The 26,994-nt window shown below is 42.2% G+C and overlaps 1 protein-coding gene across 1 annotated transcript in view; it reads left to right on the forward strand.

Moving 5' to 3' along the window:
• The window catches only part of LOC144781303 (sodium/potassium/calcium exchanger 4-like), a 492,418-nt gene that overhangs the window by 65,730 nt on the left and 399,694 nt on the right, over window positions 1-26,994 (forward strand). Inside the window, exon 4 of the mRNA XM_078660074.1 lies at window positions 16,715-16,799. Within this exon, the coding sequence (XP_078516200.1) occupies window positions 16,715-16,799 (85 nt within the window). The remainder of the gene's footprint in view (window positions 1-16,714; window positions 16,800-26,994) is intronic.

Raw genomic sequence — 26,994 nt, forward strand, 5'->3', positions numbered from 1 at the left:
GGAAACTTCACTTTTTACCCAGCTGCTAGCAAAGTAGCAGACATTATGAACAGTTTGACAAGTGGACATACAAATAGCAAATAAAAGTCAATATTTACCTCTCAGTTGCAAGATCCTCAGAAACAGTACACCCCAGAGGCCCACCTTTCAGCAGCTTCAGCTCTGTGTCGTTGTCACCAGAGTAGCAGTGAGGCCAAATAAGGTAATGGGGGAAGAAATGCAGGGAAGGTACGCCTGGGAGGGAGACCTGTGGGAGAAATATAGCTTCAATGAATAAGGGTAAAGAGTAAAGATTAATATGGCTAATAAGTCAAAGCCCTCTAGGCATACAAATGATAAGGCTCAAACAAAAACTAGACAAGGCCAATGAGCCAAAACATATACGCGCACACTAGATACTCAAATGAATGGTGAGTACTTAGAACAAAAGCGACCTGTTAAAGCACAGATCAATGCGCGTTTAACTAGAACAATTGTAACCTTTCTTGTAGGCCCGGGAGGAGTTCATGTAGCCGTGCTATGCAGAAATCTGCAAAGTGCAAAAATAACTGCAGCGATACGCAAAGTGTTTATGGTGTTGGGGCCTACTTTTCCAAATCCCTGCTAATCCCTTTAATCCTACACTTCTGAAAGTTATTACCCCTCATTTTTTATTACCTTACCCTGTGTCTTCGTGTTTTTGTATTTTATGTTTTTTTCAATTTTTTTTGTTTTTGTGTCACTTTTGTATCTTTTATTTTTTGCTTTACTTTCTTCTTTTTTTCCTTCTTTCCTTTTACTTCCTGTTTATTCTCTCCCACCCCCTGGGCCATTGCAGAGCAGGGGAGTGGCACCACCAGGCCTCCCGAACCACCCCCGGGGTGTGAAGGCAGGACCAGGCGCCTACCTTGTGGTCGGTGGCGGCCCAAGGCGGTGCATCCCACACCATTTTTTCCGAGGTGGAGGTGGACGCGCTTGTTTTTTTACATGCAGCGCCACCTCCCCTCCATCCTGGCAGCAGGCGGCAGGCATGGAAGTGGGTACGGGCTCGGGGAGCATCGGCCGCAATAGGAGAGGGTGCGCTGAGCTGTGCAATGCAGTGGGGAGTCCGTTGCACCCTACAGCAGCTTACGCATCGGTGGGCCGGCATGGTGGGCCGGCATCCTGGATAGGGTGCAAGACCTACTCACCTGTCAGGTGTGGAAGTCACAGGGCTCGGTGAGTAATAATTATTTCTTTGTTCTGCTATGCTAATATTTTTTCCCAAATAGCAAGCATGCTGCGTGCTTACACTCGGATAAGTAAAGTTAATGTTACAAATATGTGTTCTTCATCCAAACAGGTGCTCGGCAGCGCTACCTAATCCTACTCGTTTGTGCTCACTTGGGTTCATTATTTAAGAAGTCATGCAGAGACTCCTCTGTCCTATCTCTAAGATACTGGTAGGTATTATTAATGAGTTAGTGCATTCTCAGTGCTTTTCATTTTTGCAGCTCGGACAGTCCCAACCTCAAGCAATTTCCCAGTGATATGTAGTATGCATAAAAAAATGCAGACTGAGTTAGCCCGTCAAAGGGGGTTGAGAGACTGAGAGAATTAAATGAGAAGCAAATATCATTCATTGCAATGTATTACTAGTTCCAAAATGTAGTTAAGGAAATTTAGAATAGGGTTAGGAAATTAGGAATAGGTCCACACTACTAATAAGAGAGGAGATCTGATTTAGAAAAGTTAAATGTGACTGTGTATGCCTCTCCCTGTCAAAATAATTTTGGGGAGATTAACTGTACCACTAATCTTTTTTTTAGTTTATTTTGTTTATTTCTTTCATCAGCATCCAGGGGCAAGAGGGATACCACCCAGGTGCTGGTGGGTGAGGGAGCTTGAGGTGCCTCAACAAGTACTGCTGGATATGGCTCTGCTGGCCCCAGTAAATACTCCTGTTGTTAATATTATAAATATTTCGCTAACTTTTACCGCTCCACATTTAGAATGACTTTTTTTCCCTTTTTACTGTGCCTGTCTCCTAATTTTTTTCCAACTCCTCTTTGATCTATTTGTTCCTAAATTCTTCTTATCCCTGCATTATTCTATTTGCTTATTTTTCTTATTTCGAGTTTGTACTGGACTTTAAACTATCTATAGCTTCCTTTTTCTTCTGCCTTGTCAGTAAGTTTCCCTCACCCCTTATATATCTTGTGAGCTTGTGGTACTGCAAGACTCAGAGAACCCATTTTAGGTCAGGTATTTTATTGTGAAGATGAGGTCACATCTTGTTATGAGTGTCCTAGGGAATGGTTTGTGGGTGGCCAAAAACATAAAGAATATGTATTATACCTCAAGGGACTGTGTGTTCAGAGTCCATCATGTACTGCAGGTTCTCCTATGTGTGCTCCGTGTTTGGCATCTAATTGCTAAAAGTGGGTCAAAGGCACATGTGTGGAGCGTCTGAAAGGCACATCTGTGAGCACTACAGGTCCTATGTGCAATTGGACCCAGGTCGGGGCATATCTATAAACAGTAACACTCATATCTATAAACAGTAACACTCATAACAAGATGTGACCTCTATTTCTATATCTACTCCTTATGTGACCAGTTCCCCCTCAGGTGCAACACTAGGGACCATCTGTGGTATGAAGGGGGTGCGATCTAACTCTTTAGAAATTCACCTTTTTAACATTTTTTACATTCATTCATGTTGTGTGTTCACTATTTATGTAATCTCATCGGTTTTGTCTTTAGTCTAGGTGTTGCCCCATCTAATGGTCTGTTAATATTTTAGGTGATGTGCCTGCTTTTTTGTCCTGTGCCCATTTCTGTTATTTATTTTCATGTGTATATATTTATATTATCTATGTGACACCTCTTTGCAGCCCTGATGAAGTTCAATCCTGTTTGAACGAAACGCGTTGTCTGAGGGTTTTTTCACATAACTGTTGGAATATCTGAATATAGAACGTTTTTGCACAAAAGGAAAATGACTACTTGTTGTTACTGAAACAGACGACCAAGGTTGTGCCCTGCTCCATTTGTTCTCAAATTCTTGTATATCTTCATGGCAGTTTGCATCCCCCAATGACAGGTGCGGGAGCAGTTTGTGCACACCAAATGTGATTACTTCACCAATTATTTTTAACAGGAACACAGCCAAGAGGTGCAGCCATTGGAGTACACCGTTGATCCTCACCCTCCATGTATCATTCATATTATTCACCTGCCTTGTAGTCAGGGTAAAATTGAAAGTTTTTTTGGAGAAGAGCAGGGCTATTGGAAGAAGATACTTGTCTATTACAGCTGCCCCAGCTGCAGACTGTAGAGACTAGAAAAGTACCACTAACAAAGAGTACATCTAGGGTGCCAGCTGAAGCATACCTATATTCATTTATTTAGCACAACAAGAGAGAGAATACTTCTACTCCATAATGCATAATGCCTTTCTCATTAATGAGAGGTAATGTATATTTATTTTTCCACAGAAAGTGTCTGTTTAGTTACTTTTCACTAGGAATTCCTTCAAAAGAAAAACAAATAGCAGTTATATAAACTGGTGTGCTGCTGTGTCACCCACTTAGAGCATTTGCCATTTTCCTTTATTAATATGAGAGGCATGTGCGAGTAATGGCTGTGAATCTAATCACATCAAATTGAATGGCCCTAGAGGACCATCAATGTACTGCTACTGTGCCATCCACTACATATTTTAAACACATTTTTTGCACGGAGCATTTTTTACAATTTGTTTTTATTCTTTCTAGCTACTCCTGGTCACCATCATCTATCTTGCCAGGATTAGCAACCCGGTTGTGGCAGCAAAATCTGGAGCCAATTAGAGCTGAGTACCAGCAGCTGGTGGCCTAGGAGATTGAGGAGGAGGCATCTGCCCAGGGCCTCAGCCAGTCTCCAGAACCAGAACCTCCAGCTTCTTCTCAATCTTAACATTGGCGCTGCAGTCCGCTGACAGCTGTACACCATCAATCATCATTCACTGCTGCCTCCCGCTCAGACCACAATTTACGGTGCAGTGCCCGTTCGAGGCTGGCACAGATGGAAACCCGGCAGAGACAAATAGAGAGGCACCTCAATGAGCTATTGAGCCTGACCACCATGCTTAGTAATGCCCTCTGCCCCTTTTTTACCTTTTGTTTTGGTTGGTGGGGCTTGGTTGTTGTTGTGGGTGGAAAGAGTGGAGATGTGGGAGTTGTTATAGTTTAGTCTACTATTTTTCTGGACAAAGGACATTTTGGTTGGACAATGTCTGGGGACGGGGAGATTTCATTTGTTTGCGGAGAATGGTAGACCAATTGAAGGGGTGGCTTTTTTATTTTTTGGGGTTAAATATTAAATATTTATGTTAAGTTATTTATGCCTCTAATCTAGGCTTTTGGGGTGTTTCACCTCTCACTGCTGTCTTTTAGTGCAACCTGTTTTTAAAATGTGCTCATGGTGTATAACAACAATTAGGTATGTGCTATGACTAAGTGGTACCCTTGTCCTACTACTCTCCTGGTATCTGCTCTCTGCAACTGTATTGACCACTGGGGGGGGGGGGGGCGATGTTGCTTTTACCTACATTGCCTACAACAACTTAGTTAAACAACAAACCATTATTCTCTTACCAAATAGATGAAGCGAGGGCAGCAGGGTTCCCCAAGTCTTGTAAATCAAATAATGTTGCACAGTCTGGCTAGGGGAATAAAGAAAGAATAGATAGACATGGGATGGAGGCAGGTCCATCGTCTCTCCAATGTCCTTAAGGGGAATGGGGGGATGGCTTTTTCACTGCACACTAGCCCAGCTCCAATCCGGCAATACAATTGGGCCGATTCACAAAGGTAAACTGAGACGAAAGTCTATCTTTATGACTTTTGGTATTCACAAAGGGCATTTACTGCTCATAAATGCCCTTTGTGAATACCGCAAGTCATAAAGTTCAACTGTTGGTATTCACAAAGGGCATTTACGAGTGGTAAATGCCCTTTGTGAATACCGAAAGTCATAAAGTTAGACTCTCGTCTCATTTTATCTTTGAGAATCGGGCCCAATGTGTCGAAATGGTGGGGCTATATTGGTCAGTCATACAAAAAGAACCAAAAATAATATAATGTTCCCCATGCTATATATATATATATATTTTGTCCAAGCAGTTCAGCGATGGAAATAGCCAGTTCTATGGTTGGTGGCCTAGGCCTAGTAGTCAGGGTAGTAGTAGGGTTTGTCCTCAAACTCAGGTGGTTCACCCAGAAGTTGGTCAGCTAACACTACCACCATGAACAGAGTCTGAACAATCACCCTCATCCTATTGCAGTCGGACTTCAGCTATGGGATAATTCGGTGGTATAAAGTGCTGATTCATTTTGATCATGGTTAATCTCTCCACATTTTGGGGCAAGATACTGGTCCTTCTCACTGTGACAACTGCACCAGCTGCACTGAACACACGCTTAGCGGACACCCTGGCTACGGGGCAAGCCAGATACTTTATTGCCAGCCTGATGAGCACTGCCCATTGGCGCCTCTTTCCATACCAACACACCATTGGATTTGATCAAGATAGTCCACTGTTGAGTCATCCAGCTAGGTCTGGAAAATCCACCTAAAAGTCATTGTTGGGCTACCTTCCGCAACCTCATTAGCCTTCGCCTCTCCACTGGTCTTAAGCCCTGTCTTTAGAAACCAATCAAATGCAGATTTGGGGGCTGATGCTCATGTTCCAGTTATTGCCGGTGTTCTTGTTGTTGGTTTTGACTGCTGTGAGCCAACACTGCCCTTAGGCTTTGAAGTTGAAGGCTGCTCTGCAGAACTTGGGCCCTGAAGGAGTGGGCCTTTAATTCCCAGCCGTTCTTTTTCTAGGTCACTGGCTTGCCCAGCAATTCACGTCTTACAGTTTGAAACATTCCCGTCTGAAAAAGGAATGCAAGTGGCTAGTAATTGTTTGTACTGTGGATCAAGAATTGTGGCACACATGTAATGTTTGGATGACACTATGTCTCTTTGTACCCTTGTATTAACAGATGTGGGAAGGATTAAGCTCTCCACCAACTCATGCGCATCTTTTTTTTATCCACACCTGCGTACATTTCAGACACCTTCTTTAGCTGTTCCTGTAGCATATGTAACAACGGGATAGCTTGGGCCATGGTACTGTTCTCCTTGCTGACTTACCGTGTGAAAATCTCAAAAGGCAGCATCATCTATGCCAGGCATTTGACTAGGCCTCATTGGTCCATCTCAATGATCATGCCTTTCAAATTTGCATCCGCTCTTTGCATGACATACTCATTAATCGGTCTGTACTACTCAAACAGATGTTGCAGCATGTAATAAGTCGGGTCCCAACGATTTTGCACCTCCTGTATGAGTGCTTTAACTGGCATTCTATTATCATGCTGAATGATCCTCAACTACTTCTGGGCTTTAAAATAATGGCTGAAATGAGTGCAGATTCTTCTGCAGGTGGACAGTAAGTTGCTGACTCTGTCTTCTTTTCTGAGAAATTGCTGTACAATGATATTGATGCAGTACGCCAAACACTGGACCCTGAAATATCCACCATCTTCCATGGCCTTAACAATATTACTGCCATTGTCTGTCAACAAATCCACTGTTAAGCCCGCTTGGTCACAGTCATTCAAAGACCTTGCTGTTAAAGTCTTCCAAGATGTTTGCAGCTGTATGGGATTTCTCCATGGCAAACATGGTTACTGTTGCATGCTTCTGAGCACCATTAACATTTTTAGCAGTGTCAACACCTGCAGATATCATTTCTCTAAACCCCACAAAAGAGATCCAGTGTGCAGTGATGCACATATGATCAGTGGCTTGGCAGCTGGTTCACATGTCTGCTATCAGGTAGATAGTGTGAGCAGCACTCTTCTGCAAAGCTTGTCAAACCAATTCCAGCACGTCGTGATGTAGCGCTGGAATAGTAACTGGCTGGAAATATTCAATGTCTGGGCAGATGGCTGCCACCAATTCTAAATAAAGCCCACCCCTTCCACAAAAGAAAAGGGGACGACGTCCAGGGCTAGCATTTTAGCTAGCTTTACCCAGTACAAACATGCCGATGTATGGTTGCTGTAGGAAGGTGGATATCTGACTATGGTTACCCCCAACTTTTTGCCTAGTGTTTAGCTGGTTTTCGACTTAGTTGGCCTGGGATCCTGCTATTCAGGACCCCAGGATATCTGCTCTCTCTGTTAAAATGGACTCCATGTACTCTAGGTACATACCAATTGGAACCTGGATCACCTTGTGGGCCCCTGTACATTGTCCCCTAGGTACCCAGGGCATAGGTGCATCCAAGGCCTACCAGGGGCTGCAGCAGGTATTGTGCCACCCCTGGCCTGGCATTACTATTTGGCACAACTGGCTGATCAATCAGCTGGGGCAAGGTGGTGTAATCACCCTTTGCTTTAGATATAGTATACCTATATCTAACCCAAAATGGAAACATATACTCCTATAAGTCCCTCCTATGGCAGGCCTTATCAATCCTGAAGGCAGAGTGCTTGGAATTATGTGAGATGGTGCTCTAGCATAAGCTGAGCCTGTCTGCAGCTTGCGGAACCAAGTCCTTATAGCTGTTCCATGGTAACGCTATACCATATACTCTTCAGTGCATTATAATCCTCGCAGTTATTGCTAACTTTGGCATAGCATTATCAAAACATGTCGAGTAAGGTGACATACGAATTGGAATACTACCCCCTCGCCAGTTCTGGCGACGGGGGTAGCATTCCACCCTTTTAGAGGAACACGGCATGTATGTAACTGAGAACCCCGGTTAAAGTTAAGCAGAGCCCCAGCATCACAAAATGGATGCTGCCACCACAGACACAGGTCTGACCTCCTGCTGCTGGGAGTCCTTCCAGTGAGGGAGGCCTGGACAAAGGGTTTCCTGCCTTGGGAGTTGCTAGCACCACCCAAGACAGGATTTTGTGTATTGAGGTAGGACAGGCTGAAAGGAATGAGACATGCCTGGGGCACACAAGGTGTCCCTGTGCATACCCCGGTTCAAACCAGTTGCTGGGGCACTCCAACCCCAGCTCTGGCGCGAAACCGGACAAAGGATAGGGGGTGTAACCACCCCCCTTCCTGGTCCCACCCATGGGAGGGACCTAGTCACTAGTAGAGCCCCCTTTAGCAGGATAAAGGTAGGAGCTGGTCCCATTCCAAGACAGATTATCCTGAATGACTCTACAAAGAAGAAACTCTGGACTTCGACGTTCTGCTCCAGAGAAGACTGAAGAATCTCCCTTGTGGGCAAGGAGTGTCCACCCTGCAACTGCAGGCACCATCAAGCGTCCTAGCGGTTCACTTAGTCGTCCTTCCTGCCGGATCCAGACTTCAGAGCCCGAAAAGACCTGGATTCCCAGACCTCTCCGACCTCTACCCACATCTGCAGCACAGCTGAGACCCGTGGGTGCGACGAGACACGTGGGACCGGCCATCTTGAAGAAACTGCACTTCGCTTCCAGCACGACTTCAGAGGCATCCTCGAGAAAGTGCTTTGAGGATTGAGAAGCCCCAACCCCGAGCAGCTCCTGCACCAAAGACCAGCCCTCCAGCATCCACGAGATCTGCGTGGGGTCCTTTTGCTTGATTGCTGCTCGACGCATTGTCTGGTCACTTGCCGGCTGGCTAGTGACCTCCTAGACGACGATCCACGGAATCTACACTGCTGGTCTGGTTGCTCCAGACTGGCCCTTGCTTCCCTGCAAAGGAGAAGTACCCCGGACCCCCCTGGTCCGCACCAGACGCCTTTTCCAACCACCGCGTGGGTTGCCTTTGCCAAGGCCTGTTGACACCGAATCCGGAACTGACACCGCCGACAGCGAGAGCCTGCGTGGGACAGCTCGTGCCTCCATCCTGGTCATCGAAGACACCTCCTGGTCCACGTGGCTGCAGAGTCAAGCGTCCACTCTTCACCTGATCGCGACAACGACATCTGGTTCCTTCCTGGTTCCACACCGGTCACTGGCTAGTGACTTTGAACATTGTCCCCTCTGCTTTCAGGTCTTCAACTTCCTCGATCCACCCGTGGATCACTCCGGACATCTTCCTTCTGGTCGCCTGCAGCATCTTTCTTCAAGGCTCCATAGACTTCGATGCGGAAACCCAACATACTTTGACACCTATGCACCCGCAGCCCGTGGGTAAGGTAACAAGAGCATTTCGGTGCTCAAAGGTAGATTGACTCTCCTAGTGTCCAGGTATCCTGTCGTTTTAGTCGTAACTAGTAGGAACTGTCTTTTACTTACCTTTTCGTAATTTGTTCTGCCCATTGACTTTGTTCCGCATATCGCGTGTGAGTTCCCACTCTGCACACGCGTCCCGTGGGCCTTCTGCTACTTACCTAAGGTTAGGGTAGTGTAGTCCCAGCGATCCTACAGCCTCTGGGCAGCTCCATTTCCTCTATCGATTTCCTTAACCCATTTACTTAGTATATGGTTTGTCGTGCCCCTAGGGCACCATTGTAATTTGTGCGACTATTGTATTTTTCTGAAGAGTATTGTTATGTGCTTAGCTCTCTGATCTCATAAAGAGTCCAGAGGTGTTTGTTATTAATAAATATATTGTTTATTTTCATAACAACCTGTGTGGTGTCCTTTCATCTGGTATTCAAGGGGTTATAGGTGGTAAAACAGCTGGCTTCACATGCCAAAAGAGTTTAGCCTAAGACTGCTTTGTCCATGCTACCATTAGGATAGCTGGTCTATAAGGTTGACTTACAACCAATCTCCATAAGGGTTGTTTGGACTGATATAAGGTGATCACTAGAACTAGTGAGCATCATATATCAGGCCAACTTCTCACAGTTGCATTCATATTTACTTTCCTTCCTAATAGTATTCTGGATTTATTTCTTTTCTGGATCCACCGATGCAGGTGACCTCTTCTTGAGACTGAGAGCAGAAGGTGGTAGGCTCAATGGGCTTCTCAGCGTGGCAGTCACTATATGCCCTTGCATTGGTGTCTGGACCTGACTCTGGTGCCATTGTGATGTTGCTGATCCTGGCGATACTACTGCACTGGTGGGCACAAGGCTGATTTGCATAACAAAAAAGTCACCCTCTTCTTCACCTTCCCCCGTGATCTGAGCAGATTCAGATTCCCTCCTTGCACCATGTTCAACAACACCACTTGCAGTTTTTTGGCTACGGTGCTCCTCCCAATGGCATGTGTGGTGTTTTCTCAAATGGGTTATTTGGCCTACGCTACCACTGTTTGTACTTAGAATACCCCGACTAATACTTGACTGCAAATGGAGCATATGACAATGCTATCTCCTTCTCGCAAACCATAAAGAAGTCCAAAACTGGGGTGGTACACTTTCTGGCAAAGGTGCTATTGCCAATGACAGTCGAAGTGGTGGTAGGTGGGTGTTTTGAAGCTTTGCCTCTTCAATGTCTACTTCTACTGAGGTGGTTGTGGATGTAGGTCGCTACTGGGGCCTTGCAAATTTGACAGCTGGTGGTGGTGGTGGTATCTGTGCCACATCCCTCAGAACAGGTTGAGATGGGCTAACGTCGATCTCCACTGGGGCTGAGCCAACATCCATGCCTCTCCTGGCTTGTCTCAGACTGAGATAGAATCTTAGTGGAGTCTTGATCATCAGAATGGGAGCTTGGAGAAGAAGATGGTGGAGTAACCATCCTTTTTCTTGCTGAAAATCTGAAAGGCAATGGATCTTCTGAAAGAGTAGCTTCTTCTACTTCCTCAGCATGAAGCTCAATGTCCTGAACTGCTCCTACTTTGGGAGTAACTACTGGTTGTGTCTGTTGTTGTCCACTTATCTAAGTTTTGTACAATGATTGGGTACTACTTTGCAAAAGAGATAAGTCCATTTCAACGTAGATTAGAGTAGCTGCCTCTGTGCCAAACATGCGCTTGGGCCTAGGTTGAGCTGGGGCCATTGATGTGGGAGTGCTGCTCCCAGTGTGCTCCCCGGAGGCCGGCGTGGCAGGCACAAGTTTGCCGAAATGGTTCTGGTTGGCATGCCTGTGGTGGAAGTCAGCGTCTTCTTCTCCTCCCCACTGGCCACTTTCTTGGCGTTACTGTTTTTTGGGGCCATCTTGAAGCTGTCAGTTGACAGTGGCCCTTAGCTTCACAAGCTGAAGAGATGTTAGTGTTGTGTGGTCATGCGACACATCGTGCATTGGCCTTCTGTCTGGCAGGGGAAACATCCTTTACAACGCAACTTTTACCACGCAGTGCCTTTACAACGCAACTTTTACAACGCAAACCATTACAACACATTGCGCTGGGGGGCGCTCTAGGATAGGGAATACGTTTAATTTACTATCCAACACCTTCCCTAGTGTCCACGGGGACTGGAGTTGGAATAGTAAATTAAACTATTCACTATCCAGCACCCCAAAGCGCTATGCGTTGTATAGGTTTGCGTTGTAAAAACCGCGTTGTAAAGGCATGCGATGTAAAAGCATGCGTTGTAATGTCATACATCCGTCTGGCAGTACTGTGGGTGATGTTGTCTCTTGTGCACCTAAAAGAAAAGAAGAAAGAAGAACATCAGTGAAACGCGGCATTATTGCAGTTGAATTAGTATTATCATTTAGTGTGGTTAGTTAAGTTATAAATAATGAACAATGCAATGTATCCATTCATAAAACCGCACTAACATAAACTTTCATGTAAACTCAGGAAGGATAAGAAAGAGCAACAACACACAGATGTAACTGTTTCCTTTATGTGCATCAATTTGGGAATATTATGCGGGACTCAGGGAGGTGCAGGTGACAAAAGAAAACTGACAATAGAATAATCCTTAGAAAATGAATGCTGCTGTGCACCACTTGTAGCAAATGGAGCTGATGCTCGATGTTGGGAAAATGGGAAAAATAGAATTAGGAAAAAATGTAAAAAGTAATACTTTTTTCAACAAGATTGTACACATATTTGTTTTGAAATTAAAACAATGGTAAAAAAATTAAAAGGTGAAAAAATTGCAAACATTAACAAGAAGAAACTAAACAAATTTATCAAACAAATTAAATAAAAGAAAATCGTGAAAAAATGATCAGCAAATAAAAATAAAAAATACATCATTTTGTTGAAATAATCCAGTCGAATAAATGGAAAAGTCTTGGTTTATTAGCAGCACGAATGGCATCCATCAATCAAGTTCAGCCTGTACTGATTTCTAACAGACATCAACACTAGCTAGCAAACTCTAGAACTAAGAACATTCTTAAAGATAAACATGTCACATGCACTGGCATGCGACCACAGCAATGCACTTAAAGAGAAATGTAATGAACAAGAATATAGCACATCTCCCTCATTACAAAAAACAATAGAACAAAGAAAAACAGAGCTTTAAGCATAAGCCAATTAACATGTCTTAAGGCATATAGATGAAGTTTTTTAAGCATGAAATCAATTAACATATCTTTTAGGTATATAGATGACACGTTTGGTATCTTTCACTCTATGAGCAATTCTTAAAGATAAACATGTCACATGCACTGGCATGCGACCACAGCAATGCACTTAAAGAGAAAGTAATGAACAAGAATATAACACATTTAATTGCTGGTGTACTAGGGGAAGGGGACTACTACTTACTGCCATGAGAATTGGATTTGGAAACCACTGGGATTTGGGAGGCAAGGAGTGGTGCAGGTGAAAAATAAAAAAAAGGGACGTAATTATATATAAAACACTACATTAGTATGAGCATTGAGCTACTGCCCTCAAGCATAACACACAAAATGGCCACCAACAACATGGTCAAACAGCAAGCAAGGAGGCATGGCCACAACAAAGAACACATGCAGGCCTATGGTAAAAATACACTGGCTGCCACCACAAAATGGCCGCCAGCCACATGGTCAAAGAGCATATGTTTTTACACCACACATCCTCCAAAGGCATCAAATATATTACCCCACCTATACACTTTTGCAGAAAAAAACGGGAAATACCACAAAAAACAAATGTTGTCATTTAATCGAATGGCCTAAATGGTGTTTCAATTGAACAGACACCACATAAACTGTTGTTTCTTGAATCCATGATTAGTACTTGGCCTACTGGCTGGAAGGCTACATAGAAAATTAATTGAATATTGCTAATTTATTTTTAAAATAATGGCGAACATGTAGTGAACTATGCAAGATTTTGTCCTTTATAAACAAAGGAAGATTGCATGCAAAAAATAAACTAGTCTCCTACTGAAACTAGAGGCCACCCAGCACAATACATTTTTAAAATCGAATACAAAAACAAATAAATCCTGGTGCATGGCCTTTATCAAACAACCAACACCCTTATACAACAGTTTTCTAACTTACTAGTGAAATCTCAAATACAAAATCCTTTACTCCAATGGTATATACGCACAGACAAGGAGAGTGTTCCTTCCAGCTCCAAATCCAAATGAAAATTAACTGCTGGACAAAGCACTGGGATGAGCTTGCTGAACAGGAACAGGAAGTTGGAGACACTGGGGCACTTCCTTCCTGTTGGAAAGAAACAGTTAAAAAGAAAGGACTCCTTGCACAAAAAAACAATGTGAACGGTCCATTTGAGAAGGCTTTTGACTCCAAATTGTCATTTCAAACAGATTTAGATGTTTCTTGAGGAGAGAATCTTCCACAAGTTGCAGCCGTGGTCGATCGCGCTCACTTGCGATCGTGTGCATCACAAAACAAGTGACAGAAGTTGCTGCTGCAGTCTAAAGCCTAGCTAATGACAGCAAAATCGCACAGGTGCTCGCGGGCAGCTACAAAGTCTTATTGGTGCTCGCGAGTGCATGGCAAGTCTCTTGTCATTTCCCCACGCATGGGAAATCACTTTTTGAGTGCATGAACAAAAAAACAACTCCGCTCTGTTGCAGAGTGCAGAGTTTATTGGTAACTCTGCGTTCTCCGCGGAACGCGGAGTTGCTGAATTCCACAAACTCCGCAAGTGGAGTTTTATGCCAAGGCCTACCAATTCCCATGCGATTTATCGCTCGGCTGTAACACTCTGAAAATACCATGTTTGTAACATATTTCCCACTCTTCTTGGTGTGATTATGGCAATAAAACCTTCTTTTTAAAAAAAGTAGAATTGCACTCAATTGTGAGCATGTTTTCCACTGATAATATTCTTCATAGGGTATTAAAATTCCATTGGCAAGGGACTGGAAGGCTGCATTTGATATTGTAATAGCTGATTATGTGCAATTAACAATGCTTCAGTCGAAGTTACAAGGAGCTCCGAAAGAACAGGTTTTACCCAACAGATCTCAATATTAGAAGGATGAGAGTTTGGGTCTACGGGAGGTGCTCTAACCTAATGAAATACCTGCCATTTCTTGCTCTCTGACATTATTCTGTGTCAATGTTTACACAGTATGAGGCTCATCCTGACTATTGTACTTTGTACGAAGTATGTAAAGCAAATTATGTGTTGGACGTCAGGCCCATAAGTTCAAACAGATGGCTTTGGTTGCCTGTGTGGGCAAGACATCAAATAACTGCGAGCAGGTACTATTTAGGAGCACTGAGTGAACTATGCATCCTGTCCTCAGACAGGCATGGCATAGGAATTTCTTTCATACCCTGCCACACCCTGCAGTAATGTTTCAAGTTTTTTTTTATATTAGTTTAGAAGAGCAATGTTTTTATCTTAATTTGTATTTTTCGTACCTCAGAAAAGTAGCAACCAGCCGATCTTTGCAAGGGTGCAATAATATACTTTAAAGAGGACAGTAGTACTGTATGGGCTTCATCCTGAGTTTTTCTCATTGACGGTCCATTTTCTCAACCTGAATATGTTATTTATTGGGGTATTTAGGCAGAATATCAGAAACAAAAAGTTTGTGAGACAAAATATTGTGTCAAGAATATCGAGGACAAGAATATCGTGATGGTAAGTTTCTGTAGGTAAGCAATGTTTTACTATATGTAATTCCACATGCATGTATCTTGACTATATATAGATTGTCAAGGTATGTAGATCTGGAGTTAAGAATAGTAGATCTATACTTACTTATTACCACTTACCCTCTTAATATTTTGGTCCTCAATATTTTTGACACAATATTTTGTTCGCACACTATTTTTGTTTCTGATATTCTGTCAGTGATCCATCCATACAGTACCATAAATACTACACACTTTGTTTCCCCAGTTAAATTCCAGCAAGATTAGTGAAGGGTGTCTACAAGTTGCAGTTAATACCACCCAATTTGGAATTCCAATCCCTGCTCAAACAGAGGTTTCAACAGGGGGTAGGTAAACTCCAGCTACCTAGAAATCAGGGCCTCTATTGATTGTGCACCCAAAACCGTTCACTCCCCTGAACAGTTTAAGCAATTTGGAGCCCATTAAGTACCCCACAAGGAATTTGTAGGCTCATAACTCAATCTCAGTACTATACTGTCTAGTACATGTATGAGCTTTATACATGTAACATTTCTGTAAGTTAAAAATATCAATAATTTCCTTAAAATTCAATTTGTGCTCTCTCTAATTCAATCCTCACCAAATAGTCCCTGTTGTACCCTCAGCCCTTCACCTGATTAAATAAATGTAAGACACATTCAACTAATGTGCTAATGTAATCCATCACTAAACCACAGCAAGTTTGAACGTTCTTCTCATTCGTCTCCATAGATTCGCTGAACAGTCCCGAACAAAGCATGTATAGATGTTTGTTTTTCGAAAGAAAGCAAAATGTCTCTTCACTGGCAGTAAAAACTTTATATTAGAGACTATAAACTTCAAAATAGTAGACCATAATAATATTCATATTGCTTTTAACAGATATATTCCTATTGTCAACAAACCAATCAATCAGTGATCTTATGAAGCGTGACTACTCACCCATGAGGGTCTGAAGGTGCTGAGTGGAGGAAGGGGGAGGCCTACGGTTCAGTTGAAAAGCTAGGTCTTGAGGTCCTTCCTGAATTGAGGCAGCAATGGTGAACAAAAAGATATTTTTGAAACCCATACTATGAAAAAGTAAACCATGAAAAATAATTTGTATTGTCTGATTGAATGAAGAATCAGTAAGACTGTTACCTGGTCCAGGGCACATGAATCACTTTCAGGACCCGTTTTAGAATATTGTCACCATAGGCAATACGACGTTTTGTTTGCCAACTGCCCATCCTCTAGCCATATGGATGTATTGATGTTTGTAGGTGCACACCTTCCCTTGGCATCCTAAGGAGGGCACCTATAAGAACCCGCCCATACTCCTTGACCTTTAATTTGGTGATTTATGATGGTATATGAACATAGCAACACAGTTGTCTTTATTTTCTATAACTTACGGGCTGTGCCCACTCCCGCTCTCTGATATTGTGGGCATTAGCATAACAAAACTTTTATCTGTGATTTTTGGGAGAAAAGCCTACTGCAAACCCTTCATGGGTTCTTAAAAATTGATCAATAAAAAAGTATACATAATTATAACATTGCAAGTGATAAAATATTTTGCCGTAGTAAAGCACTGCAGTTTCAAAGAAAGAGTTGTGGTCTATGATTGTATGTCAGAATTCTGCAGCCCGAAATATTATGGCAAACGTAGTGTGTTCTTAATATCAATTACAAAAGTATTGTTCCAATGGGCGTAAACATTTTATTATTAACTCCAATGGGGGGTGAGCATTGTTTCCAGGACTATCACAAATATTGGCTAGTGTTCATATTTTTTACAGTAACTCAGAGTGCTCAGATGTGTGCACATCCAAGCAGTAACCACATCTCTTTTACAGAAACTGAACCTAAGTGAAGATGTGGCAGGGGCCACGTTCATGGCGGCAGGGAGTTCCTCACCTGAACTGTTTGCCTCAATTATAGGTAAGTCGCACATTGCTTTACGTACAATAAGTTATTCTTCAACATCATGGCGTAGTAGAGTCCATACATTTCTGTTTGTGTGTGCTGGCCCAAGGAATCCAAAGTTTTCTCATTGTTTGCTCTCTTAACAACTCAGAAACACCCAAGAAGTGGACATGGATATGTTTTTCAAAAACCTACTGATTTCATTTCAGGTTAAAAATGAACGGCTTTGGAAAGGATGATAAATATTTCTAATTTTTATAGGGTCTATCTAGTGACTTGGGCCATGCTAGCAGCTCATTTTACTATGTGATATCCCCCATCATCACAGTTGAACTGGCTGTGAACTGGAATGGCAGATGGCGAATTAGGGCATCATGAAGTATAACACTTAACTTTAACTTTAAAGAAAAACCTGTACCCCCGCCCCCAGGAAGTGCCAATTTTAATCCTGACACCCTCCCTCCTTGATAAATGTTTACTGCACATATTATGACAAATCATTTAATGTTATAATCGAGGCCCTGTAAATTAGCAGTTTTATATATGCAAATACACATTCCATACTGTTTGGAAATTTTGAAGCAGTACAATCTGCGACTCTTTGAGACGCTAATAGGCTTGTTTCGTCTCAAGCTGATAGCCACCTGCCAGAGTTATCACCCACTCCTGAGCTCACCACACAGACTACACAGTAGGTTAGACCAACTTTACCCCTGTGTGTATCCTACAGGCTGCATAAGCTGGAATGGAATAGTTGATCATGGGTTTGTAACAAGTGAACTCTACCACAAGCAACTGTAATCACTGCATGCCTGGAAGACAAATGTTGTCCTTTCTGGACTGCCTTGTGGCAGGCCCGCTAAGACTGGAGTACCTAAAAGTGAAACAAATCACCACAGCTGGACCCTACCTCTGCCGACTGTAGTCAGTGCAGGCTGCATGACAGGTATGTTCTTGGTGGTCTTGCTAAACCAGTGTTACCAAAACATCACAGGAAACTCCACAGCTAGACCTTGCCTCGGCCAGCTCTCATCAGTGCAGGCTGGCTGACAGTTATACTATTAGCGGTTCTAATGAAACCCTTCCAGCCTGGCTGGCTATTATTCTAACAGATAAGAGCAGGTATAGAACACTCCTACAGTGTCAGACACCTACCACCAATCCATCTGAACCAAATCACTCTGCACCAAAGACGACAAGCACCCATTGCTGTTGAGATCTGCTGTATGTGCATTGCATCCTGGAAGTCTACCCCTGCAGACCCTGTCATCATCTCCCAGCATACTAAAAATTAAACACTCATATGTGGTTACTCATTCTGGCATGACTGTAGGACAGTCCATCCAGGGAGATCTTTGTCCTCCCTATGACCTCTTTGAGTCCTCCTATGCTCACAAGAATCACAGTGTGACAGTACTAATTGGCATACAGAACACATGAAGTGGTGTGAACATTATCAGCATTAGAAACTCAACATGTGGTCTGCAGACCAACTTACAGCAGCCAGCTTACTATAACTTGTCCACACACTATTTCTCACTCATCCTTTAGTCCATTAGTCTAAGCACTGTAACCCGAAACATGGCAATAACAGCACCACTCCAGTCACTCACACACCACATAGCCTCATAGCAAATACAACACCCTGCCAACAAATCCCACCTTCATGGTGTAACTTGCAACTCATTAGATAATGCACTTCGGCAACCCGAATGGTGCTAAATAAATACAAAAACGAAACAATACAATATGATATGTACAGACAGGCAAATGTTGCAGCATTAAGCGTGCATAAAATTCTATATTGTACACTAACTCACCTTACTACTGATAGACCGCGGGCTCACCTGCTCAACATACTCACCTGGGCCCATATATCTTTACATTAAACAGGTAAACCTACACACTCTATTCAATTGGAGTTTTTTACCATTCGGATTTTTATACCATTTATCTTACCAATCCAAGTCACCAATACCTAAAGTCCTAAAGGATCAAGGGAGTTAGAGAGAAATAGATAGCAAGAATAACATTTAGCATTTCATAAATAATCACAAACTCGGAAAGGTTTTTAAATCTTTATCTACGTAAATCTCCGAAAGACTTATAAAACATGAAACTCAAATTAATTTCTTATTATGTTTTAGACTAATGTAGATTTAAAACAAACATTTGCAATAACTTGGAGAGAAATTTGTCAATAAAACACTCGAACAGATGGTGGGTAAGAGAAAAAGGAAAACAGTACAATGACAAACCCACACTTACTAATGACCTATTCCAGTGTGATGACCAACCCTGGTCATAGGCTGAGACAAAGAAATTAGATCCCAATATACAGGTGCCAGCAGAAAAGAACAGGGGCAAGCCAGAATCAGAACCAGGACAGGATAAGGACCAATTTGGATCAAGACAGGACCACCACAGGTTAAGACTCGCACCAGAGTTAAAGTTCAAAACGCCAGCATTAAAACCCTCTCTGCAGCTAACAGTCGAACCCCGATTGGGTCATCAATCTCCTTCCCAATAACCCAGATTGGATTATCGAATCTTCTGACAGAGTGCTCCGCCAGCAACTCTGCTCTCGATCACCTATTGAGTGCGTTGGGTCAGTGACAGGTCAGCTATTCGGACAAGTCGGACAATCTAGCTAAGCCTACCCTAGTTATACTATTTTTCAGGTCAGTGTACCACCCCCAAATGTTGCAAATGTGTAAATCCCACAATTTTATTGGACAAGAACGAGGAGTAGCCATCACACCATATTTTTCTAGAGGCAACTTGTCAATCATGTATTCATGACATCCCCTCCTATAACTTTATCAACCCATGTTCTTTTTATTCCTCCCGGTAATCAAATGTATCAAATGTTTTCTTTTAATAAACAATTTTATCAGTTTCGGTTCCTCTGTCAAGGCAAGAAGTTCATTCTTATCCGCCTTCCATGTCCGTCTTGGCCATGATTCAAGGCTACCGTTTCTGAAACTTCAGGACTTGTCGCGCAGTCGCAGTTTCTCCAAAGATGGAGTTCAGCAAAGCATTTAGGCCCATTCAGTTTATCATGTAAAAATAGAAAAGAACAGTTTTAGAGATACAGAATAAATGAATACACTGTATGCCACTTCTTTCTACTCTACTCCCAATATTTTATTTTATACTATTGCGAAAGAGATTATGCGAAACAGACAGCTTAGCAAGGCAGCGCTGCAAGCTTCTTGCACGTTAGGACACATAACGGCCATCTTAGTTCTATTGCGCAGAAGCAGAAGTTTTCCCTCCAAGCATATCACGTGGGCATGACAGACGCATGCGCAGTAAAAAATCCAGCGTAGCAGCAGCCATTTTAGTGCAAGCTGATTATTGTTAGTAAAAGCACATTGACAAGCTTCATCTAGATACCTATTATGTCGTGTAATGCAATATTAATAAGACAAAGACATGTTAATTAGTACATTAATGGTATTACGAGAGGGTTGAGTACAAGCAAGTCACTTTACGTGTAAAACCTTGCTCCATCAATCCCCTCTTTGATGAATATTTATATAATCACTAATTAATTAAACAGATGCCAACTTTACACTTCACCCATTTCAATTTCTTCAAACTTTCTGTTATTATTCCTTTCATTCTTCATATTAAAGTCTTTCACCTTTTTGTATAAATGTCCCTTATATTCTTCTAATTCTATTTCATTGATATTTATTTTCTTTTCTTTTTTATTTACTGCATGTCTTCTTATGTTTACGACATTTACAACAAATTATTATTCCTAAAATCATTAGGGCTATTCTCACCATTGGCATCAGTATTTTACCTACAAAACTTTTCCTTATATTAGAAAACCAACTACCTATGGAGAAGAGACCATCCGTCAACCTCCAGTGATTTAAGTTCTTTTTCCAAATATGTAATATTCCTTACATACTTTTTCAGTTCTACACTTTTGTCAGGTATGTAAGTGCAACAATGTTGCGCCCTTATCATACTGCAGACTCCGCCCTCTTTTGCTAATAATGTACCAAGAGCAAGTCGATTTTGTAAAACCATAGATTTTACTGCAACTAATTCAGTATTGATCATCAAAAATCCAGTGTCAGTTGATAAACGATCCACTACTGTCGACAATTTGCAAATTCTTTCAGTACTTAAAACCACTCCCACCGAAGGTATCAATGCACTAAATATGTCACCTACAATTTCTGCTATACTAGCTCTTTTACTGCGTATTAGTTCATTAGTATCTTCATTGCTTCCAGTGATTCTATTTCTGTGGTATACCTTTGGAATAGTATTCCAAAATAGCAACTCCCATACCAATGATCAGGCAATTTGTAATATGCTTTGTTTCCACAAATATAATAAATTCCAGGAAATACCGGTTCAGTTCCATCTTTGAAACCCCAACCCCCAATTACTTTATAATTGGGTTCAAATTCACTAGAACCAATGAATATATTGTTATAATAACTTGTTTTCTCCCTGTGGAGACAGGGTTTCCCTTTCTTTTCAAAGTCCAGCAACATAGCAACATGAGTCTTGCCATTCAAGGTGTATTCTTTATTTTCTGCCCATTAAGACATTTCTCATTTCTTTTCTGTAGCTTTTCTTTGGAAATCCTCTCTCCTTTTCTCAACTAAATTCAAAAATATTTCTCTTCTTCATGTAAAATGCATGTTAAATTATTCTGGTGTGCCTCAGCTATATCTATTGTACCTATTGTTAGAAAATATTCTCCCATATAACGAGCTATGTTACCTTTACTATGTACAGGTTTCAGGTTACTATGAATAGGAAATTCAGAAAAAATCACATCTAAATTAGAATAATATTATTGTAAGGGTCTTTTCTTGTAAAATAAACTAGCTAAAATACCACATGAAATACCATATGTGAGGGGAAAATGGTGATAAGTAACGCCTTCTGCTACAGACAATGGTAGCTTCATACACACATAGCAATCGCTTATTTCCAGAGCCTCTACATAATGTACTAATACATTTGCAAATACATTCAAATGTGTTTTATTTCTAACTTTATCGTAATGCACTCCTTCCTCATCTGATGCTTCTACTTCTATTCTTTGCTGCCTAGCATTGTCTATATGTCCATGTGTGTCTAATTTTTCAGGTGCATCTGCCTTCTCATGAATGTTAGTATCATTCTTCTCATTTTTACACATTATATAAGGAATAGCTACTGTCAATCCAGACCATACCATGAGTATTATTACTACACTACATGTGCATATTCTACAGCATGTTTTTAGGCAATTTCTTTTCAGTTTACCTTTAACAGTTTTATCAGCCATTTTTCGATTAAGGAGACTTAGCCCCTCTTTGAGAATTTTTCACATAATTTTAACCTGCGAATTTCAAGTTGGTTTGACTTCTTCATCTGCTAATTCATCAATTAGTTCATCATCTTCTTCATCACTCAATTCAAATTTTTCAAAATCTTCAAGAATGACATAAGTCCATTCAGGGTCTCTGAACTTATTATTCAGTCTTTTCAAACGTGGACTTCTTCTTTTTGGTTGTTCTGTGGAAAACCCAGTTTGACTTGATATTTCGTTTACTTGCTCTGGTTCTTCATTTATTGATTTGAGACGAAATTTTAATTTCTTAACAAAACCAGGCCAATTATCTCCTTTTCTGAGTCCTTTAGCTGGCAGTATGCTTTGTTTTTCTTCAATTATTCCTTTGTTTCCATTCAGTTGTGGCACAATTTGTGTATCTTCGTCATTTGTATCCCTCTCTATCTGACTTGGTCCAGGTTTTTCTTCTGTTTCTTCTGCCTGGATACTAATCTGACCTTGTTCAGGTATGTGCTGCAATTGACTTTGAGTTGGTGTGTTTTCTTCTTCCTGAACACATTTGTCTACATCTATCTGATCCTGCTCAGGTATCTCTATCTCTTGCTCTTCTTCTTCCTGAGCTCTCGCCCTTTTACCTATCTGTCCCTTCTCAGACTCTGGAACTGTGACAGGTATTTGGAATGTCTGAGTATATTGATCTTTCCTTATCTAATCCTCCTCAGAATTACTTTTGGCTTTGATTTTTGTAATCTGAGTACATTCTTCTATTCCTGACTCATCCTCACTATCACTCTGTCTATCTAAGTAGGTTTGGCTTCTGGTTCTCACAACATCTACAGGAATGTCAATTACTGAAATCCATTCATCCTGACTAGTGCTCGGTAGTTCATCATCAACTACTTCGGAATCACCTTCTCGAGACTCCTCAGCTGCATAACCTTCAGCTTCAGTTTCGTCAGGTTCAGCCACTCTTTTTGTATGGCTCGCATGAATCCAATTTGGAACTCCTTTACATTTTACTGCTGTAGTGGTAACCAATATCACTTGTGTTGGTTTTCCCCACCTTGGAGCTAGGCAAGATTCTTGTGCGTGCTCCTTTATTACAACCCAGTCACCTGGAATCAGATCGTGTGCTGGAGTTGTTTGCCTGGTGACTTCGTCTTCTCCAACCTGGTGAGCGATAGAACAGACTTGGTCAGCCAGTTCTTTGCAGTACTATAGTACTAAATCATCAGATATATTTATCAAATTATGTCCTGGCACCCATGCCTGTCTCATTGCTCTTCTCATGAGTATTTCATGAGGACTCAAGCCTGTTTTTCTGTCTGGGATGCTTCTGAGTCCCATCAGAACAAGAGGTAAAGCATCTGGCCACTCTAATCAAGTTGATTCATAAATCATTCCCAGTCTTGACTTGATTGTGCCATTCAGTTGTTCTACCACTCCAGAAGCCTCTGGTCGGTATGCACAGTGCAGCTTTTGCTCAATTTTAAATGCTTCACAGATTAGACCAATTATTTCATCATTGAAATGTCTCCCTCAGTCTGACTCAATCGTTACTGGAAAACCGAAACATGGTATGAGCTCTCTAAGTAGTAGTTTTGCTACTGTGATGCTATCATTCCTACGTGTAGGGTAAGCTTCCACCCATTTTGAAAATAGGCAGACAATGACAAGAACATACTTCATTCCTCTGCAAGGGGGTAACTGAATGAAATCAATCTGAGGTCAAATAAAAGGACCTTCTGCCTTACCAATCTTTCCTGACAACACTACAGTTCTTTTCCCAGGATTCTTTTGTTGGCACACCAAACACCTATGACAAAGACTCTCTGCAACGTTCCTGAACTTTGCATTGAACCAAGTTTGTCTGAATCATCTAATCATAGCATCTCGCCCTGGATGAGAATCACCATGATACATCCTAGCCATAGGAGCAAGCATACAGTTTGGCAACACAGGCCTCCCATCAAGGTAAACAATGACACCATCTCCAGCCCTTCTATGACATCCTATTTTCGCCCATTCTTCCTTTTCTTCCTGGTCTGCATAATTTTGCAAATCTTTAACTTCTTCCCACGTTTTCACTCTCTCAAGCAACATAAGTTGGCAGCTGTTTCTCTTTGGTTCAATTTTCGTGTTTATTGCCATTTTATTTTTGGCACAATATTGAGCTAGTTGGTCAGCATATCAATTACCTGCTGTCACTTTGTCATTGCCAGATTGGTGAACAGCACACTTGACCACAACTACAGTTTCTGGTAATTGGATTGCTTTTAGCAAATCTTTCACAAATTTTCCATTTTTGATAGGAGTACCTGATGAAGTCAGAAAATCTCTTTGCATCCAGAGTTGACCAAAATCATGCACAACTCCATAGCAATATTGACTATCAGTAAACATGGTTACTTTCAGATTTTTTCCAAATTTACAAGCTTTTGTCAATGCAATTAGTTCTGCTACCTGTGCAGATTTTACTTCTGGTAAATATGATGCTTCAATTGGACCTCATAGAGTGCACACTGCGTAAGCAGCACTCAAACCTCCCCCTTCATGTCGCATACATGAACCATCTACAAATAGCTCATGTTCTAAATTTATTAATGACTCTTCTCTTATGTCTGGGCGTGGTTTAGTACAGTATTCTGTAAGAACAATGCAATTATGTTCGATTTCATTCTTGATCTCTGCAAAGTGCGATTCGGAAAGAGATGAGTGTCCCTGGGGTAAACAGGGGACATCACAGTCACAGCGCCAGTGCTAAGGTTCTGCTGCACTACGGACACTGGGGAAGGCAGATCCTCCGACGCAGACATGGGTGAAGACAGGCCTGTGGATGAACTTAGAAGGTCCCCTCTGAACACCCCAAAGTCTTAAGGTCAGTCAGTCCATATAAACTAATGACATTCCTTGTCCTTTGTATACAGTTTGATAAGCAGGAGGGGAAGGAGGAGAGAGGTTGGGAGGTTAAATAACTCATGCTTGAGGTAGTCACTATATGGGTGGGAGGGGGCACATCTTTCTGAAGTTGGGGGGTGGGTAGTTTGGCATCCACAAGAAGGAGAAGTTGAGTGAGGTGGAATGGGGTTTACAGTTTTAAGTTTCATGTTTCAGGCACCACACACACTGTAGGTAGGGAGGGCGGGAGGGATACAGGAGTCCCTGAGAGACGCTGGGATCTCACAATATCAGTAGACAAGCTTCCATGACCGACAATGCGTATAGCTTGTGGCTGTACGTGTACGTCTGAATGTTTATTATGGAATGTGAACGGTCTGGACTGTAACATTAAAAATGAGTTGTAGCGCAGTATATCTGTCGACATTCTCCAAACTTCGTGCTCTTGCAAGAAACCCATCTCTTGGGGAACAACTGTAGATGCCTTAATAGGGGTCTGTTCAATCTACAAGCCCATGCTTGGTTCATGGGGGCTCCAGAGGGGTGGCTATTTTTACCAAGAAATACCCTCCCTTTCAGGTAGACAACCTGTTGGTAGATTCTGAGGGGTGCTCTGTGGCAATACAGTGCGATGGAACAGGAGGGAAATCGTGATAGTTAATGTGCATGCCCCTTCCAAGCTGCAGTGCTGTGTCCTCGACAAAATGAGGCCCATCCCAATGAAAGAGGGTGCCAATCAGCCTGTGACATGAGATGGCTTTAATGATGTGATGAATATTGAGCTAGACAAAAGCTTCATCCAAGCCTTTTGGCCGTGGACATCCATGTCCCTGATTTGCTCCGTGCATGCACTGGGCTGGATTGACCCATGAAGAGTCTGGCACCCAACAGATAAACAAAATCTATTTCTTTCCCATGTATGTTCACAAGCCTTCTCATGTTTGGACTACATATTTTTCCCTGCAGATGAAATTAAATGAGTGCCGGAGAGGGGTCTCGGACTCACCATTGGAGGCCACAATGGGTAAATGTGATACAGGCATCCCACGTCTCTGGAGACTAGACATGTGGGTGCTACTAGATCAAGAGATCATTACATCCATTCATGTATATTTTAAGGAACGAGGGGTAAGTGGACTCCCCATTTATGCTCTAAGAGGCATACAATACCTGTACTGAGGGACAAGGCCCAAAGTGCAGTGGCCCTATACCGAAAATGTAGTGAGGGGCGGGTACATGCACAGGAGGCACAACTCAACCTGGAATGGGAGTGGACAAAGACAGGGACTGAGGAGCTGTACTTGCAGATAGTGGCTGTCAGGGGAAAATATCGCAGCCTCACCTATACCGTGGCCAAAAGTCAAAAAGAGGAACGAGGCAGGCGGTGCCATCTCAGCCCCTACTGTTTGCATTATACCTGTGGCTGCTGGCATGCTGGTTCATTGAAGGGCTAACATCACGAGGTACCCTAATATATTTCTCCAACCCGGTGACTGCACTCCTGGTGGTTTTGTCAGTGTTTCAGAATTTTGAAACATACTCCCGCTGTCGTATTAACTGTGTCAAGTCCCTCCTCTATCAGATAGGGGACTGGGATGACCTAGAAGGATTGCTTGGAACATTTGGGCAATGCAAATGTGATTTCAAAATGTGAGCATTGCAGTGATGCCCAACAGAGACAGTTTCCTTGAATGGAATCTAGATAGAGATAGAGACAGTCATGGAGAGGGCCTCCATATTTACATTGAATGTCCTGCCTAAACTACTCTATGTATTGCAGAACAGCCTATTTAAGGTCCCAGGAGCATTTTTTCCCACATTTGAGGTCATTGCTCTGGAATGGGGGTCTCCTTAGGATAGCCTTACAAACTTTATATAGGTATGGCTACAAAGAGGGTATATCTCTTACCAACATAGGGGCATATGACTGGACAGCACTTTTCTAGGTAATTAACGTTTGGTGGGTCACTAGACTAGAAAGGGCACGGATGGCCCTAG

The sequence above is a fragment of the Lissotriton helveticus genome, chromosome 9 (assembly GCF_964261635.1).
Source record: "Lissotriton helveticus chromosome 9, aLisHel1.1, whole genome shotgun sequence".
In the NCBI taxonomy this organism is placed as follows: domain Eukaryota; kingdom Metazoa; phylum Chordata; class Amphibia; order Caudata; family Salamandridae; genus Lissotriton; species Lissotriton helveticus.